Below are 20167 nucleotides of genomic sequence, written 5' to 3'. Positions count from 1 at the left end.
CAATTTTGTTGGAAAATACGTCAATTGACAATTATCGTAAGGCAAAGGTAGTAAAAAATAAATCTATTACTCCCTCCTTCCCGTTTTATCTGAGCCAGTTTGGTTTTTCACACAGATTAAGAAAAATATATAAATAAAGGGGAAAGTGGAATATATTGTATTGGGAATGATGAAACTAGTTTTAATTAGAGTTATATTGTGTTGGGAATGATGAAAGTTGTATTGAAAATTGAAATGACTCAGTTATTTTGGGACACTTTTTTTTAAAAAATGGGTCAGATATTCCGGGACGGAAGGAGTAGTATTAAAAAAAAGTCAAAAAGAACTGTTATAGTAGAAAAAGGAAATAAAAAAGAATTACCTAATTGATGGTGATTTTACACAATGACAGATACTATGAGTCATTATCATTCAATTATTTACGACGACCTGCAAATCATCATAAATTATCAATTAAACCAAATTAATTATTATATTTTGACATTATAATCCTTGCTCAAAGAAACTACTCACTCACTCTTCCCACCTTACAGGCTCAAATCAAATCTACAAAACTGTTGTAATAAAACAAAACACAATCCAGGTACACAAATTTCTCCAAAACCAAACTCTTGATCCTTACATCGTCCTTTGTCTTTTGACTCTTTTCTCTGCCACTCTCTCTCTCTCTCTCTTTTTTTCATCCAACACAAAAAACAAAACTTTAAGCACTAGATGATGGAATATTCAACAAAAGTTTCAACCTTTTTCTGCGTCTTCAATCAAATCTAGTTGCATTTGAATAAAAAGTTTCAATCTTTTTTCTGTTTCTCTCTGAACACTTCAACATGGGTAGAAGTTTTGTGCCATTTCAAGGTGACAACACCTTTATGACTCCATCACCATTAGAACAACCACCGTATTATTTTCAACCACACCCACCATTTCCACCTATCACAGTTTCTACTCTAAGATCTAATAATAATAATAATAATTTCAATTTTAACAATAACACCTTAAAGGTTAGTCCAAGTATTCTTATAATCATTACAATATTAGCTGTTGTTTTCTTCATTTCTGGTTTGCTTCATCTCTTAGTTAGATTTCTATGGAGACCTCAGAGTAGAGACCCTGATGAATTGGATGATGTTACTGCTCTTCAAGGGCAATTGCAACAGCTTTTTCATCTTCATGATGCTGGTGTTGACCAATCATTCATTGATACACTTCCAGTGTTTCTTTACAAAACTATTATAGGATTGAAAGTGAACCCTTTTGACTGTGCTGTTTGTTTGTGTGAATTTGAGCATGAAGATAAGCTTAGGTTGTTGCCAAAATGTAGCCATGCTTTTCATATGGAGTGTATTGATACATGGCTTTTGTCTCACTCTACTTGTCCTCTTTGTAGAGCTAATTTGCTCCATGATTTCAACACAAACAATTGTGGTTCTCCTTTGGTTCTTGTTCTAGAATCTGGTAGTGATACTTCAAGGGAAATTGTTCCAGAAAGAGAGGCTGCAATTTCTACAGGTAGTGTTGTTGGTAGGACTAGTTCAGTTAGGACAGCAAATTCTCATCTTGGTTGTTGCGGAGACGGTGAATTCGAAGGTGATTTGGCTTCTGTTGAAAACATTCCTGATCCAAAAGTTGAAGTTGGAGGAGATGGTGTGGAGAAAGTTGTTACTGTTAAGCTTGGAAAGTATAGGAATGTTGATGGTGGAGGGGAAGGAAGTAGCAGCAACAATGTGGATAACAGAAGGTGTTTTTCAATGGGATCATTTGCTTATATTATGGATGAAACTTCATCATTGCAGGTACCAATTAGAACTCCAATAAAACAGCAATTGAGTAAGAAGAAGAAGAATGTTTTGCCTTTGATTCCAGGTCATAGGATTGCAATGTCAGAATGTGATTGTGAATCCAGAAGAGATTTCAAATTTGCAAGCTTTGATTCAGCTAGAGCTGAGGATGTTGTTAAAGGTAGTACTAGTGAGGGTGCTGGTATTGGAAGGAGTAGAAAGGAGAGTTTTTCTATATCAAAGATTTGGCTTAGAGGGAAAAAAGATAAGAAAAATGGTGATGTAGCTGATTCATCTAGAAGGGCTGTTTCATTTAGGTTTCCATTACAAAGCAATGTTGGAAGTGGTAATGATGATTTGAAGGGTAAGAATGGCATGTTTCATACAAGGAGTACTGTTTCTGAGATGGATTTTGGAAAATGGGAAAATGGAGGAGGAAGTGAATTTAGTGGATATGATGAAGAAAATCAAAGCTGCTATAGTATGGATTCTCAAGCTAGAGCACCTTCATTTGCTAGAAGGACTTTGCTTTGGCTCACTGGAAAACAAAATAAGGTTGTTCATTCATCAACTACTTCAACCCTCTAGTTCTTTATCTTTCTATTTTTTATTTTGAACTATTTTTCTTTTATCTTACAATTGTAGAATATAGATTTATTAAACTAGATTTTTAGTGGTAGAAAGTTGCATGAGGAAAAAAATGATTAGTTTGTGGGATTTGAATACATCAGAGTTCTCCATGAATTTTTTCTGTTCCATTGAGTATGAGTCCACCTTAGTGGAGGTGAAAACAATGTTAAGAGATTCATTTGTTCACCTAGCCTTGTTTGTTTTTGCTGTGGATTGAGTTATCGCGGCGCGCGCTCAATGGAATCTTCAATTTGATGCGAGAAAAACGGTATAAACGATACTAAACATACATTTCAATTTCAGTATTCATTTGATACCAACGTTTTAAATAATTTTTGAGCTGCGAATTTTGTAATGGCGGAGATTCACTGTAAAACATAAGTAACTGGAAATTGACTGAATGCATATTTGGTTGGTTGTTAGTTTTGGCAATCTCTACATTTTAGTGCTTCAACAAAATCATAGTTCAACCATGATTTATCCAAATTTACAATGCCATATTATTATTCCAAATTTTCAGTCAATCCAAATATGTACCAAATGATGGTATGTGGCTTTGGTCTACCTATGAGAGTTGACTAAAAATTTACTCACTAAACAAGAGCACATTTTATGTTTTTTCACACACTATAGTATTCTGGATTTGTAAGTTAGTACACTATGAAACTCTGCGTCACCCTACAGCAGAGGAAACTCTTGACTCAACAGAAGAAAGTGACGCAGAGGAAAAGTAGTTTTTTGAGAGCAATTATGTCTTTATGGAAAAGGTGACAACGTAGCAGAATTTGGTCCCAGTATTAAATGCTACATCCAGGGACCTTATTAAAACACACATTATAATGGTTGAAATGAAAATTCAAATTCAAATTTGAAATGAAATTGAAATTGAAATGGCTTTCATCAATTCAATTGAAGGCTGCTATGCTACTGTTACCCTTTTAACCAGTGTTGATGTGGAAAGATTAGCTGAAATTGCTAGGCATGGATATGAATGCATTAAATTGTAGCAATATTATGAGAAGCATGGAAAAGAGGTAGCCAGGTAGGTGACTAATGACTTGACTCAATAGTAACATATTGATGGCTGTTTTTAATTTAGGTCACGAGAACGGTTGGATGCAGCTGTCTGCTGTAATTTCTGCACCTAACCCCTTTACTTCACGTTATTATTGAACATGTACTTGTCTCACTTTTTTCTTTCTTGAGAGGTGTACTTGTGTCACATTGTTAAGCTTCCAAGTATGGGTTTGTTTTTGCATCCATAAAAATTGGTTTCGAATTATTTGATTTTTTTTTTAGTTTTTGAGGAAAATGATTTGATTTATTTGAAAGTTTAGTAATAGTTAAATGTAAAACGGTTGAATTTGAGATTAAAAAACAATTTTAACATTCAAACATGTTAAAATCAACTTCACTCTTCTAGGTTTCTGTTCGATACTACGTTTGTAAAACATGAGTTTGATCAAAAGTGCGGCAGAAATACACGTTAACGTTGAAGTTAGTATTTATAGCTTTTGGATATCACGGCATAAACACATCCGAAAGTGTGCAAACCCAAATGAGTTTTGAATATTTGCTTTAACCTGGTATGACTCACTGTCACACATAAGCAACCTTATATCAAGTTCATCAATGTCATACCACTTTGAAACAATTCATTCATTTTTTTTCCTTCTCAGAAAGTATAATTCTAATGAACTCACAATAGGTCCACACAAATTGTCTCAAAATTATGGAGGTCAACCCTTAAGAACAGTTGCTTGAGCAATGCTCTCGTCCTTATGGATTTAAGGACATGCCAAGAACAACCATGACAACTACTCTAACGATGTGTATTGTGTAGTGTTTATACGAGTTATGACAACGTAGCAGAATTTGAGCTATAGAATAATATCAAAACTAAAATTTACAAGTAATTAATGTGAAATTGGATCCTGGCCCGCACTTCACATGAGAGTGCTTATTGTAATTGCACGTGTGTCACAAATTGTTAAGGTTCTGGAGTTGAGTTATGTCTTTTGACACCCTCATAGTTAGAATTATATTTTGAGAGTGAACTTTAACTTCCAACAATATCATCAAATTGTTAAGTATTAGTACTATTTGATATCCAATTGCTGTACTCGTGGTTTTAGCTTTAAGCTTGGCTGTATGTTAAGCATACAAGTAATTAACATAAAACTTAGTTTAGTTTCCTACTGAAACTGTTTCGAGTTCTTTCTTGAATTAGGTAAGGTAATTTGAAGCATGTGTACTTTGTGAGTTGTAGCTGTACTTTGAATAATCTGCATGTCCTCTTCACTCTTCTAGAATGACGGTTTAGTTTGGTTTTTTTCAATTTTGCTTCATGCATATGCATGGATCTGACTTGTGCTTATAGATAACCAAATATATAGGATTCATTGATTCAATGTATTTGAAGACTACTAGCTTTTAAGAGTGAAAGTGCAAAAAAGATTATAAAAAGTAGCTGAAATTTCATGGGATAAATTTATTATTGAGAGGGACAGATTCTTCTCATCAATCTGTAAAATATGTATTTCCCATTAAAGAAGTTGCACATTTCTTTGTTAGAAAGGAGAATGAATACAATCCAAAAAGTAGGAAAAAAAAAAGAGGCTTTAAGAAGCCTTGGGTCATGAGGTGAGATTGATGGATCTTCACAATTGAACTAAGAAAAATCGCATACATTTTTTTTTTGAAAACATCATATATATCATTAACAGCCCAGCACAAGAAGTGCTACAGCAAGAATTACAAATAGCCAATACACCAAAATGCAGGCGACAAAGGTAGGGGAATAAAAGCAACAGCTGAACCAAAAAACCAAAGCCAATACACCATAATGCAGGCGACAAAGGCAGGAAAACAAAGCCAATACACCATAATGCAGGCTACAAAGGCAGGAAAACAAAAGGGAAACCAACATCAGCTGGGACTGTCAAACGGCGGACAGCACAGCTGCTAACACCACCAAAACCAGCAAAAAACAATCCCAAAACACCAGAAAACACAGCCCAACAACACCTCAGCTGCTGCCTTTAAAACCCCTATCCACAAAACACCAATCAACGCCTCCTAAGCAAGCATTCCCTTGAGTTCCAACACCATTCATAGTATAGGCAAGCTGCAATTCGGAGCCTATTTAATGCCCAACACCAAGACAAAGCCTTAACCTCATCCACCAATTCGCCGATGTGCTTGAATTGATTCTTAAAAATCCGTGCATTTCTTTCCCTCCAAATCGTCCATATAGCGGAATGCCAAATCAACCAAAATGCTTTCTTTAACCGCCTCGAATTAACCTCATCACTCCAATAAGCAAAATGCATATACAAATTTTGCGGAGTAATAAAATTGACACCCAACCAATCAAACACCAAGCGCCAAAATAACCAAGCCATATCGCAATGCAAGAATAAATGCCTTGTTGTTTCCTTGGCCACACATAACACAAGAATTTAGACACTGCATTTTACTCAAATGTTAAAACGATCTAGGTACATGAGTTCTCTCAATTACGTAATGGTTGATTACATGTTTACTTTTGTTTTCTCGCATCACTAGACATTGTCACCACTGTATTTCCAAAGCTTAAAAATGTAGAGTCTGGTAAACATGCAATGCTACAGTAGAAAACAATAGTTTTCAAACAAGCTCTTATTCGATGTTCAACGTCTATTTTTGGTAAAAAAGAAAAAAAATAATCATCTACATAACTCACAGTTACATACCAACATATATAACATGTACCAAATGAATGTCATCAAAATCTAAAGGAAGCAGCACCATCAGTGATGAACTGCACCTAAGAACAAGTTTGACTAGATCATGATCAACGTAGATGATATTCAAGTTTCTCTTTCCGTTTAAGTGGCCCCCTTCTTTGAAATAGATGCCTGTTTGGTTTGCCTTCTGAGAAGCAATTCTAGCCCAAAATCAATTCTCTACAGTGCCAAAAGCAATTCTAGCCAAAAACAACGTGTTTGGTTCAGCTTTTCAGAATTGCTTTTGTCCTCCAAAAGCAATTCTCCATGAAGCTACAAATCCTAACTTCTAGCTTTTCTAGAATCAATTCTCCTTGAACAACGTGTATAGGTTTGTATATTTTATTATTACAACACGTTATTTTACTTTATTGCCCTTTATCAATTCTCATTCTTTATCAATTCTCCTTTAGCTATGTCTATTTTAGTAATTATACATTCAAAAGCAATTCTACATAATTGCATCCAAACATAAATCATTTTATTTAATCAATTCTACATAATTGTATCCAAACATAAATCAATTCTCTCAGAATCAATTCTGTCAGAATCAATTCTATCAGAATCAATTCTCTCAGAATCAATTATATTCAAAGCTGAACCAAACGGGCACAGAGTTGTGGTCAACCTTATCGACATTTCTAAGACGTATGTCATGGAGTTAGGTGCAATCTTATCGATGATTGTGAGGTCATTTTAAGTAAACAAGAATGATAGTTAGACACATCATTTATTTTTATATACTTGTTCAAGACGTCATTTTCTTATCACAAATATGGCATATAGTATATCACACCGGTGTGCTATCACAATGTAACAAATAATACATATCAGACATCTTTAATATATTAATAAAGGGGCTGTTAACTTGCACCCACCTAAAAACACTAATGTGCAAGTTAACAAGTTGTACCTACTAGTTATTTACCAAAACACCCATGTTTTTCTATTATAAACAAATATTATTTATGTTATTTACAAAAATGTCCTTTAATTAAAATAAAGTTTAATAGAGACAAAAAAGTGTTTTAGTAAAGTACAAGTAGGTGCAGCTTGTTAACTTGCACCTTAATGTTTTTAGGTGGGTGTAAGTTAACAGCCCCTATTAATAAAACGTCCTAAATTAGAGCTCATTTTCTTACAACTAACATAACATCTATATCACACAGGTGTCTATTAATTGGACATCCTTTATCACAAATGTAACAAATATGATTGTAAGACCATTTTAAGTAAACAACAATGATAGTTATACATCCTTTATTTTTATCTCACATAGTCACAATGTTAACGACCGTTCGATCTTGGTAAGATGGTCCATGAATAACACATTTTTTTTTTGTATAATTTTTTTTAAAAAAATATTGAGTTTGAATCAGTGTATCTTTATTTTCTTTTGATTTAATAATACTTAGAGTGATCCAAATGGTTGTGGCGGTCGAGAGGTGTCAACCTAATTGAGATGTCTTGGTCCGTCAAGTGATACTTATGCAAGCCTTTGTTTAGAAAAATAAACAAATCAGATTCTTCCGTTCTTGATCAAATGGCCACGAACGCAGGATTGCATAAAAATCCTTATTTAATGGGTCTCATGTGTACACCACTCATTTATTAGTTTTCGATGATAGTACTAAATAAGCACTTTATCCTCTAACCCCATCACTAGAAAAGATCATTAAATGAATCCACTAATAATTTTATATCATCTATCAATAACTCTGCATCGTTACATTTTAATTTTTAATGTTTAAAAATGCGAGATCAAATACCCTTTGAGTAAAAAAGCTATCCAACAACCCCAAAATTGATGCAGTGTAGTTTAACCAAGTTCACACAGATTTGATCTCAGCCATTCATTTCTTATCAGGCATCAATTAGTCTCTAACGGAGGGGAATCTATAGCATATGCCTCTTTGGAATGAAATGGATCCGTGAATTAATTTGGTTAAAAGAAAGAAAGAAAGATAACGACGATAAATATAAACAATACCCCAATCCAAACAAACATAAGGTTTATAAACCCGTGGACCGTACCGCCGCTAGATTTGCAACTACAACTAATATCTTACGCGTATCCCTTCCTTCCTTCTCCATTCCTATTCCAAGCTTCTGTTATTATTGCCACCATTTTTCAAACCTTCAATTTCAACCACGACCATGCCTTCTCATCCCCAACACCATGGCGATCCTGAACAACAACCAAAACCAAACCCTAATATCCTCTACCTTTTCCTCAAACCCATCATCATGCTTCTCCTCACATCCCTCTTCTTTCTCTTCCTCGGTTTCGCCGCCTTTCTCCTCCTCAACCTCTTCCTCTTAGCCGGCGCCCTCCACCGCCTCCGTTTCCGTCCTACTCCAACCCGCCGTCTTCAATCCCTCACCGACGCTTTCCTCCCTCGCGAAATCAACAACCTCCCCAACTTCCGGATCACCAAAGGTTCCGTTTCTGAACCCGATTCTCGTTGTGCTGTTTGTTTGGACGGTTTTCGTAATGGTCAATGGTGTAGAAATCTCGCTGCCTGTGGTCATGTTTTTCATCGGAGATGTATTGATACCTGGCTTCTTAAGGTTGCCACGTGTCCTACTTGCCGTACACCGGTTCGGTCCAACGCTCAACCTTCACAAGGTTCGGTTGTAGAACAAGATGAAGGTTCTTCACGATTTTGGAATTGCTCTAATAACAACAATCGTTTCACCCTTTTGTAATAATAGCTTGTGAGTTTTTTTTTTTTTTTTTTTTTTAGCTTTTTCTCAGGCTATGTAACATTAATGTTGAATGAATTTAATCTATGAATGTATGTATAGTAGAATAGTATTAGTACCCTTGTGTTTGAATTGCACGAAAGGGATTTTTATATATTTTTTTTTTTTACATGTTTCCCATTTTGGAGAAGCTAATTTATGGGGGATTGTGCTTTTGTAATCTTATGATTCTCACAGTAGTTTTTAATGGAATTCTTCACCCTGAGTTTCATTTCATCATTTTTGCACAGTCCTTGATCCTTAGAATTTGGTAGTTTTATTGCTTCTGTAGTTTTACAGTGATTACTCTGGTTGAATTTGTTTGGATTATGATTACAATCTGCCTAATCAATTGTGTTCTCTAATTGGTTAGAGGTCCTGTTTGTGTATGGCATAATTGTTTATCATATTATTAGGAGTATTTATGAATTAGCTATTTCCATAACAAAACAAAAGATAAAATATAGGCTAGCTATTTTGATATACGTTTGTTTTTATCTATCCTGCATAGATTATGAAAATAAGTCGAGAATAACAACTTATAGACATGTTGTAAGATATTTTCATAAGCTCTCTTAAATTGTGTCATAAGTGTTTGTGGTACTAGATAAATTCAGATATGCCAATCCAGAAAGCCAATGAAATTTGGTGTTTTAACTTGTGTTCTTGATGAATGCATCCCTGTAGAATTTTGACATGAAGTCCTTGCTCTTTTTTTTTATACAAAGGACATTAAAGAAGATTGATTATTTTCTGATATACAATTAATTACTCTATTGTTGTTATCAAGCACTCCTTCACTCTTCACTCTTTCCTCCTGTTTAACACCAAGATCTTTAACATAACAGATATTATGTTTGAAGGAGATAGAGACAAAAACAATGAGTAGAAAGCGTTTTATATATTGAATAAGACATTCTGTCATTGTTAGATGCATGTCAAATTGATAAGTGTAGCATTTCCCGAAATTGATGTATTTTGGTAAAGTTTTAGGGATTAGACAATTTTTGCTTATAATCGACCCGTGTCAAAGATCATATGCAAGTAGTATGCCGCTGTGGTGGCATTTAGGGGGGAAATACTTCCCTGACATAGTTTTGGTGCCATTGGGGAAATCCTGGCCATTGATGTGTGTGGATGTGTGTGGGGATGTGTGTGTGATGTGTGTGTGTGTGTGGTGGAGATGCAAGCTATGGCACCAATGGCACCAAAGCTATGGCACCAAAGTGCTACTCCATTTAGGGTGGGTGAGGGAAAGAGTTTCCCTTCATGGGAAAGTAATTTTTAACCATTGGATCAAATGAAGAATATACTCTTATCATACTCCTTCAACACTAGATTAGTTTTACACTATCTTCCACATTTTCTCTTTCATGTCTCCACTCACCCACCACCATCATCACCACCACCACCACCAAAACACATTGTCTTCTTCAACCCAGACTACAATTGACCCATCACCACTAAATCACAGTTATGGTTGGTCAAATTTTTTTTTTTTTGAACATTGTCTTCAACCTTTAATAAAAAAAAAAAAAGACATGTCTTCATCTGCAAAGTTATTCATATGGCCGAACCAATATTTTAACAGTTGTTGGCTGGCTTTTTAATTATTTTCTACTTCAAGTGAGATGTTATTCATCAATATCCAAATTTGCAAATGGTAATATTATTGACTTTTTGTGATGAATTTTTTTTTATAAGAAATCATTGGAACGTGTCATATTTGATGGTGGTGGTTGTGATTCGTGCTGGTTCCAAAGGTTGTAGCAGCAACGTCGAGACAACCAGAACCACAACTTTTTCCCAATGGCAAGTACTAATTTCAGATCCGGAATTTTGTTGCAAACATGTTACCCCTGTGATCGAAGTCGAGGAGGAGACGGTTGTGAGTGGAGCTTGACGGCGAGCGGAAAGATGGTGTGTGATGTGAGATAGGAACAGACGGCGGTGGAAGCGGAGGTTGTAAGCGGCGATGGCATCGAAGGGAGGACGAGGAGGGTTGGAGTGGACGACGTCGAGGGGAGTCAACGGCGAGGCCGAAAAAGGAGGCGTCGGTCTGATGAGGTGGTGGTGGGTCTATTGGTGTCTCAAGGTTGAAGACAGTGAGAAAAATTATATGGTGTGGACAGCGTAGTGTAAGATCAATGTTCTGTTTTAATCTAATGGTTGAAAAAAACTTTCCCATAATGGGAAACTCTTTCCCTCACCCACCCTAAATGCCACCTGCTGTTGTAACCTTGTGTTTCTATATCGAAAGTAGTTTTATGCCCATAAATCGTCAGTAGAAATATTTGTATTCTATTATCGTGTATATTTAAACAATGGCTAAAATGCTTTTTTGGCCCTCTATGTTTGGCTCTGTAGCAATTTTGGCCCCCTATTAAAAAAAATCACTTTCCAGCCCCCTAACTTCACCTCCTATTGCAACTCGTAGGCCCCCTCTGATTTTTTAATTAAAAATAAATGAAAAAAGCCACATATTAGTTATAAAATTAAATTAATAAAAAAAAATAGAAACTAAGAACAGGAACAACACAAACCCAGAAACCTCTCTTCTTCATAGGAACAAACCAAGAAAGCTCAAACCCCACTAGTATAACCTTCATATCATAAACATTCATCACAGACCCAGGAACTGGAAAACTCCATCACCTTCATTTTGATCTATACAAACCTAGAAAACATAGAACAAGAATAGGAACAACATCTTCATAACTCATCACCACAAAAAACTCAAACCCCTTTACTTCTTAACCCAGACTAGTCAATTTATCAAACCCAAACCAGAAAACATCCGCAACATTCAACTTCTCCCTTAACTGAGGCCGTTGTCACAACCACCGTCGTAAACTCTTTGTTTGTGAATTCTCCGGCGAAATCACCACCGCGTTCCCGTAACTTCTCGTGACATGTATATTTAAATTGTCTACTTTGCAAATTTCGAAGAGGACAGTGACTTTAAATCTCGTTTCTTTGTCTCTGCATTCCTTTTTTTCTTTATTCCATATTTGATAGTTACAGGTCCATGTTTAGAGAGAGACAGAGAAAAAACTTATAGAGATTAAGATGAGTGAGAGTGAAGAGAGAGGGATAAAAATTTTGGAAGGGAAAATGGTTAAAGAAACCGAGGTTGAAGGACCATGATAAAAGAGTGCCGTTAAGAAGGGGATTTTTGGTTGGTGAAGAGAAGGGTTTTCTGGGTTTGAAGATCAGTTGGGATTTTTGAGTTTTTTTGCTTTTTTCTTTTAATTTTTGGTGTTTTTTAATTTATTTTAATTATTAATTTCAATAAAAAATATGTGGCTTTTTTTTTAGTTTTTATTCAAAAATTTGCCACGTAGCGTCCATTGAGTGGCCACTTGAACTTTGACCCGGTCAAAATTAGAGGGGGCCTACGAGTTGCAAAAGGGGATGAAGTTAGGGGGTTGGAAATTTTTTTTTTTAATAGGGGGCCAAAATTGCTACGGAGCCAAACATAGGGGGCCAAAAGTGCATTTTAGCCTTAAACAATCTATTGCCTCTTCACGTTGCAACGGCCTCTACAAATAGCTAGAGACAATGCCGGATCTTGTGCATGCTTACAACATTTATAATTGAAGTTGGATGAGGATTGGGGAAAATGATAGACTCGTGATTATGACAACCTTATCTCTGTGGGGAGACCACCGCAATAGATAATGTTGTTATTGCCTGTTGGTAAACATTGTGGCAACTATGAAAGACAAAACAAAAAAATAATATGAAAGTGGTTACTCCGGATTTATTTTCATATCTTTTGGTTCCAATGTGTCTACACTATAGTGTTTATTTAAAGGGAAAACACCTAAAAGATTATTAATATTATTATTGTTGCCCTTGAAAATGAAATAGTTGGAGTATTATAAGATGTCACTTGTGTGATAGAATGTCACTTGATATTGGCTCATTCAAGTGTAACACGTAATATAAATTTTTGGAACATAAAAATATGTGAAAAGAGAGAAAAAGAAAATAATTGAATTGACGTATGTGTCACAATTGGATTGGTCAATGTCAGTGACATTTTCGTCTTAATGGTACACAAGTGAAGTCCAGTATTATATATCCATTTTAAAAGTTGCATGAATAAAGATATTTTCTCTCACCTTTTGGATAAAATAGGATCATTAATGTGTTTTTCAAAAATAACAAAAGTTAGTTGTGAATAGTTGGATTCATGACTTTCTTATTATTTCAGATTCTATGTTCGTCTCCCAATTGATCTTCATACTACCTTGTCACTCTGTAAATTATTATGTTATGAAATCCTTTCAGTCGAATGAAATTTTCTTTTTATAAATTACAGTGATGGTCTCTGAGAAACATGGTAAACATAACGTTTGCAGATAGGATGTGTGATCCTTGTCTTTGTCCCCTCCTAACATTTTACACCCTTATATGTATGCATAATACAATTTACCATGTTAGTATTTAACAACTCAAAATACTATATGTAGGGAGGTGTAAAAGTGATCACATTCTCTTGGAAGCTTATCCGTGATAGGATCCTTACCTGTGATAATCTTTTTAAAAGAAGAGTGATCATGGATCTAAATGCTTCCTCGTCCTCCTTTTTTGTGAATTGACTGAGGAATCAACCATTCATGTGTTTGTCACTTGTAACATGGCCTTCCATGTTTGATATAATATCTTTAGGTGGTTAAGCTAGGCACTTGTTGTGCCCAATGATTTGACGTGTTTGGTGGCTACTTTCTTTGCGTCGGGTTCTAGGCGTCAATAGGTTAGGTATAGCTTTAGTTTGGCAATCAGCTGTTTAGACTAACTGAAAAATCTTGTTTGTTTTGGGTACCTCGTGCCCCAAATTACTCTATTGATGACCGACATCTTTAGTAATGCATGTATCCATGTCCTCCTTAAAACAAATGGAATTCTAAAGACTAAGAGGTTTTCGAGTAAGCAAATTTTTATCTCCAACCTCTTGTCTCTGAAGAAGTCGAACATGCTCCATAATTATAACTTCATTTTGTTTTTGGTTTGCAATATCATAAGATGGTTGATCTATTAACCCTCTACAAATGCGTAAATTGTTCGAGAGATAACTCCTAAACAATACCTTTTTGTGTTTTTAAAGATTTCAGAATATAACCCATTGTCTTTCAAAATAAAGAGTATATAGGTCAGAAAAAGACCCATAATATCAAAATTTGAAAGAGTTTTCGACCAAATAGTTTTTGACCCTCTACCCACTTTAGTTCCATTTTTCTTCCAAGCATTAACTTAACTTTTGATACAAATTTTGTGAATATAAAAAAATATTTTTATTTTTCAAAAAAATAATATTTTTATTTTAATTATATATATTTTTGAACTGAAAATATAATATTTTTATTAGTTAAATTCAACTGATTATAATTAATTGTTTAAAAAAAACAGCTTTAATAAATTAAAAAAGTGAAACCTAAAATCATATTTTTTTTTTATAATTATTATTTAATTATCATTTTCCCCACCCCACTTGGTCGTGACCTTCCTCAGTCCTAACCAAGAAGAAACCTAAAACCATCATCATCTTCCTCCTCCTCCTCCTCGATCCGCCGACATAAGCCGGTATGTGCGATGCCGGCGCTGTATGGCGCTGCTTCATCCCATTCAATATCCTATTCAACTCTCTCAAAATCCTAACCACAAACAAACTCCTTTTCACAACCATCTTCCTCCTCACAACCCTCCCTCTCTCTATCCTCTCAATCTACCAATCCATCTTCACCCATCAACTCACCTCTCAAATCCGCCACCTCGAAGCCCTCGCTCACTTCGCTTCAACTCATTTCGAAGCCCGTCACGTTTGGCACGAATCTCGTGATAACGCTGTTTTCCTTATTCGAATCAAAGCCCTTTTCTCTTTCCCCACTTATATTTTCTCTCTCATCGCCACCCTCGCCGCCGTTCACTCATCTCTCATCCCTACCCCCACAGTCAACTCCGCCGTCGCATCCCTTAAACCCAACATCATGCGTGTTTTCGTAACCTCCATCTTCGTATATTTCTCTCTCTTCGTTTTTTCATCGTTGCCGTTCTTCCTCAACGCACTCACCGGATCGCATCTCATCGTTCTCATATTCAGGTCGGGTCTCGAAGTTTACTTGTTGGCGGTGTTGAGCGTTGGATTGGTGGTTTCCGTGGCGGAAGAGAGATTCGGATGGGAAGCAATAAAAACCGGATCCGGTTTGATGGAGGGAAACCGGGTTTGTGGGTTTGTTCTTTCGGGTTTATTTGTGTGGGTTTCGAGTTTGATCAGGTGGAGGATAGAGAAGTCGATGGACGGTGAGGATTCGTCGATGGGTTTTGAAGAGAAAGTGTATGTGATTGTTTGTTATGGATTTGTGGTGCTTTTGAGTTACGTCATAATGACGGTTTATTACAATGAGTGTAGAAAACGGCATCCAATTAAGGAATTTCATCAAGTAGATGATGAAGATCAAGAAACCCAACTCTCTGTATTGTAATAATGTAATTTATTTATTTGTTGCTCAGTTTCTTTTTTTTGTTTTGTTTAAGTTGTAGATTTTTTAATTTTATTAAGTGAAAAGTAAATTAAGCACCTTCCTAGCTAGTTGCTTTTTTGGTCACACTAACAATGAGAATGTGGATAACAAACATGAACCTTTGCTGTATTTTTTTCGTGTGAGATTAAATTAAATTATGTCAAAATTAGGTGTATACGGAGAGATCTTAAATGAAATTATACTTTTGTACATTTATTAGTTTTGTTTTGTTTGTGTTAATTTAGACTTTTATGTCACGCAAAATTTTTGGTGAACATAGTTTAAGTTGTTGAAAGTGTTTGAGCTGAACTAAGTGTTTGTTCTGAACTGGTGTTTTTTTTTTTTGGGTTTGTTTAACTTAAAACAACTAAAATTAGCAAGTTTTATTAAAAACAACATATATTTATTAAAAAGTTATTTATTAAATACAAAATGTACAAGTTTCAATCTATTTGTACATGATAGAAAAACCTTTTTTTTTTTTTTTAAAGGATTGACTTTTTTTATTATTTGTAAAAAAAAAAAATCTATTGATTGTTTTCACCTTAAATATGCCACTATAAATTTGAGTTTCTCACATAACTTTATATTAGGATGCGATAATTAAAAATCTATTTATAACCATTTACAAAAGTAACAAAGGTGACATCACTTCCAATTGAGATTTAAACATTTGATTTATTACATTTTATAAAATTAGTTCATTCTGCTATACTTAACCTTGGTTAGTAGGTAGAGTGTTCGTGGTGCAATTTAGATCGGAAAAAAAAAATCACTTGATCCAAAGTTAGAAGCAATATACGATTGATAAAAAAAAAAAGCACAATTTGATTCAATTTCGAATGACTTGTAAATAAATTTAATCCAATATGATCCGGTTAGACATGGTTTAAATTGGTTTGTTTAACTCTTAAAATTAGTTTTGAGTTAAAAAGGAACCGTAAGAGATGTTAAAAAAGTTGAATTATGACAAAAACAAAATTTGAAATTCCTTGTTTTAATTTTAATTTGAAAATAAAATAAAAACTAGTTGGAAAGTGAGAATAGAAAGCAGAAAAGAAGTTGGGAAAGGATAAAGCGAAGGTGTGAGCAATGGGTTCTTCTTCAACCACTCTTCCTCTATCCAACAACGCTCAATTCCCTTCCTTTCATCACACCCACCACTCTTTTCCGACCACCGCCAAGTAATTTCACTCTTCCCTTTCACTTCTTTCTTCTCAAATTCATGTTTTTTGAGGTGAAATTTTTTGTTGTCGTGTGTTAGCACTTGAAATTGATGTTAATTTGAGAATAGAAGATTCGGGGTGTAGCATTAGTGTTATTCCTATTATTGATGGTTATTTTATAAAGTAGGACCATTGTCCTTGTCTATCTATTTTTTAAAGCTAGCTGAAATTCATAAAGTTTGCAAGTTTTAGGATTTACACAACCTTGGTTAGGATAATATAATCTTTGAACTTGATTAAAAAACAGTAGTAGATAGTACGCAGGACCGAGACGGGGATATACACGAGTTCAGAGACATCATATCCCAAATTCCCAATGCAGACACATCCCAAGGGATAATCGCAAGGAATAATGGAAAGAGTAATATAATCTAACAACTAATTGCTGACATTTTCCATTAAAAAAAATACGCATCCTTTAGAATTTAGTTTTCTGAGGCAAGCAAATGTAGTCGCTCATAACTTAGCCGGAGTATATAGGTCTTTTGTTTGTCACTTTGTATTCGCACTTTTATTGAAGCTCTCTGTATGAATACAACACTATGTGTTATGATTCATTTCAATCAATGAAAATTGCAGAGCAATTTCATTTTGAGAAAAAGCTTCATGAATTCTCTAGGAATTCCGATGTCTGTCATTTTTTCGATATTATAAACATTAAAGTAATAAATGGCATTGTTTTGACTTGATATAAATAATAAACCACAATGGAATACAAATTTATACTTAAGAAGAAATCTAACAGATAATTGTTGGATTTTCTCTGCTTGAAGGAATCAGCATGGCAACCTTGCAGGGCAAGGACCTTGTTTTGTTATTGCTAATTAATGATATTAACCTCGTTGTTTTAGGTGGGGATGGAGAAGAGAGCAATATGCTGGCATGGCTTCCAATAGAACCCAGAGTCAAGCATTTCGAGTCCTAGCTAATCCCAATGTATGCATAAATTGAACACTGTGTATTTGTGTATTGTTGGTTGACTTTTATATGAGATTGGTTGTTTCTCGGAACTTTTAATTTTTTATGTTGAAAACTATCTAGGTATGATCTCAAATGGTTCTTTACTTGTTCTTTTATACATTTCAATACTTCATATATGTTCTAGCTTCTACTTCCTGTGATCCTATGCTATAGTCAACATATTTACTGGCACAAAAATACAAATGTACAGGAGAGAAGTGGTAGGTTCAAAATTTAAGAGGATAACAGGATATGGAAAAGGGAGAAAATCATAACATAGTAAGCACTGACAAAGTTGGAAAATCAGTGGGAATTATAGACTTATAGGATTTAGCTATTTTAAAATACTGATTGCTTAATTTCTTAATGTGAGAATGTCTTTCTTGCAATATTTGTGTCTCTATCAATGTAATTCAATAAATTTAATTATCAATTTATCATTATCAGTTGAATCTAATAATTAAAACCCAGCTTTGTTGCTTCCTTCTACCTTTCTATGACAAAATAAATTCTTTCATTCCTCTTCCCTTTTGCGGTTTTCTTTTCATTTATGTTTAATGAGATCTACATATAATTATACAGGTATCTTCAGGAAAGGATGGTTCAAAAAAGGATGTAATCATGGTTGATCCTGTGGAAGCCAAGCGATTGGCTGCCGAACAAATGGAGATAATTAAAGCAAAAGAAAAACTCAAGGTGAAAGACAGTAGAAAACTGAGTAGTATAACACAATGAAACCATGCTCCTCAGTTTACTATAAACTTACCAACTTTATGTTGTGATTGTAGAAAAGACGCCAAATTGAGGCAATTAATGGAGCTTGGGCAATGATTGGTCTAACAGCGGGTCTAGTTATTGAAGGTCAAACTGGAAAAAATATCATTACCCAGGTGAACATTGGAAATGCTTTTGTTCACATGTCCATAGGACCATACATTACATGAACGGAGATAAACTCATACAGACATATGTGGAAACAGATTCCCTGCAGTCACCTCTCTCTATCTCTCCAATCTGTATTTTTTCTAATTTTTATTTTATTAAAGTAAACCAAAGGCCATGAAGTAAAGCGAGCACATCCAATTGCTAAAAGATTGTGTGACTGCAGTCAATCCTGGTCCGACATGTTGGCATTATTGCATGCACACAGCACACATCAAACACTAAACATATTTAATGAGAAATATCTGATGCATTGATCACTTTCATTGCTTCCATTATTTGGTTGAACAATTCCTCTATAATGTTTTGATGTGCAAACATCTACTTCATTGTCTCAGCTGCAAGACTACTTTGGAGCAATTGTTCACTTTTTTGTGAAGTAGACAGCCGAAAAGGAGCATGGACACATACTAAGAAATGCAGATTCTTTCTCACATTCTTTGTGAATATATTTGTTAAAGGTTTACTGATAAGGTTTTTTTCTTAACACCAAACCATACAATTTTCGCTACTTATTTTTTCCTTGTTGCCTATCAATGCTACATATGTAACATGATTTTACAAAAGAATTCTGCTGCTAGCCGATTGTTGTTGCTTGATATGGATGTTTACCCACTCATTGTTTTTCCGAGGTGGTGGCATTTATTGTTGAATTATTAACGCATGCTTTCCCCTTACTGTGAAGAAAGATTAAGTTGATTAGATGGCTGCAACCTAGTCTTAGTGATGCCGTGGTTAAACTCTCTTGTCTGGTCTCAACTAATTAAAATAAAACAAAACTCTGGTGTTTCCAGTTTTGTTTATATCAATCAATTTACCAAAAGAAATTGTGGCTGTAACCGAGATATTAGGATCAACCCCCTTCTTATTTCACAGAAGCCCATAGAATAGAGAATCTGATATATTTTTTGGGGAAAATTGCACTCACTTCCGGTGTGATATGTCTAAATGACACGCACACCTCTATTTTTTAGAAGACATTGATCTTCTTTCAATAACACCTATGAAGCGCAGATACTCCTCGGATTAGGCGTGTCCCGGTGTCAGATACGTATTGTGTCCGACACCGACAGGATACCGGCACACGTGATTACATTGAATTATGTTATTTTGTCAAATTATAATCGGTGTGAATGTCTCTGTGTCGTGTCTGGTGTCCGTGTTTGTGCTTCATAGAATTATCCTTACCTCTCCTATATTTTTACAACATAGAAGAGTGTGTCATTTTAGCATACATCAGGAGAGTTAAGTACAATTTCTCCAACAAACATGGATCTGGTGTTTGTTTAAGGGAAGGTCGATATTATTGGTTTGTAGGTTTGGTAATGGATGAGTTCCTACTTCGTATTAAGGATCGGTCAATTTAGCCGTTCAAATATACAAAATAGTAATTTAACCCCTTAAATTGAATAACGAGTGTTAATTTAGTCATTTTTTCCTTCTAAATTTAGCACATCAGTTTTAAAGGTTTTATGCTTATCTTGATCCAACAAAAGATTGTTCCGGTGAATATGCAAAAGATTGTTCCGGTGAATATGTACAGGCCTTTCATTGATTTTGATGGATGTTAACCAAAGAAATATTTTGATTGA

The 20167-nt window shown here is 34.8% G+C and overlaps 4 protein-coding genes across 4 annotated transcripts; all 4 read left to right on the top strand.

Annotated features, from left to right (window-relative positions):
- The first annotated feature begins 476 nt into the window (after positions 1-476).
- LOC146903228 (RING/U-box superfamily protein) lies at positions 477-2594 on the top strand. The gene has a single exon (XM_085736312.1). It carries the CDS (start codon positions 828-830, stop codon positions 2364-2366), a length of 1539 nt encoding a protein of 512 aa, XP_085592438.1. The 5' UTR covers positions 477-827; the 3' UTR covers positions 2367-2594.
- Positions 2595-8211: 5617 nt separating this feature from the next.
- LOC146903227 (RING-H2 finger protein ATL56-like) lies at positions 8212-9157 on the top strand. The gene has a single exon (XM_085736310.1). The coding sequence runs from the start codon at positions 8333-8335 to the stop codon at positions 8882-8884; it is 552 nt and encodes a 183-aa protein (XP_085592436.1). The 5' UTR covers positions 8212-8332; the 3' UTR covers positions 8885-9157.
- Positions 9158-14410: 5253 nt separating this feature from the next.
- On the top strand, positions 14411-15659 carry LOC146903226 (uncharacterized). Its single transcript, XM_085736309.1, has one exon. The coding sequence runs from the start codon at positions 14512-14514 to the stop codon at positions 15406-15408; it is 897 nt and encodes a 298-aa protein (XP_085592435.1). The 5' UTR covers positions 14411-14511; the 3' UTR covers positions 15409-15659.
- An 835-nt stretch (positions 15660-16494) lies between these two features.
- LOC146903225 (uncharacterized) lies at positions 16495-19174 on the top strand. Its single transcript, XM_085736311.1, has 5 exons — positions 16495-16631; positions 17525-17609; positions 18216-18329; positions 18422-18523; positions 18914-19174. The coding sequence occupies exons 1-5, from the start codon at positions 16540-16542 to the stop codon at positions 18956-18958; spliced, it is 438 nt and encodes a 145-aa protein (XP_085592437.1). The 5' UTR covers positions 16495-16539; the 3' UTR covers positions 18959-19174.
- Positions 19175-20167: the final 993 nt, after the last annotated feature.

Source organism: Medicago sativa, chromosome 8, assembly GCF_051527215.1.
Source record: "Medicago sativa cultivar Bolivia chromosome 8, Bolivia_mono, whole genome shotgun sequence".
Lineage (NCBI taxonomy): Eukaryota > Viridiplantae > Streptophyta > Magnoliopsida > Fabales > Fabaceae > Medicago > Medicago sativa.
The sequence above is the reverse complement of the archived record's forward strand: the minus strand, read 5'-3'. Positions and strand labels throughout refer to the sequence as shown.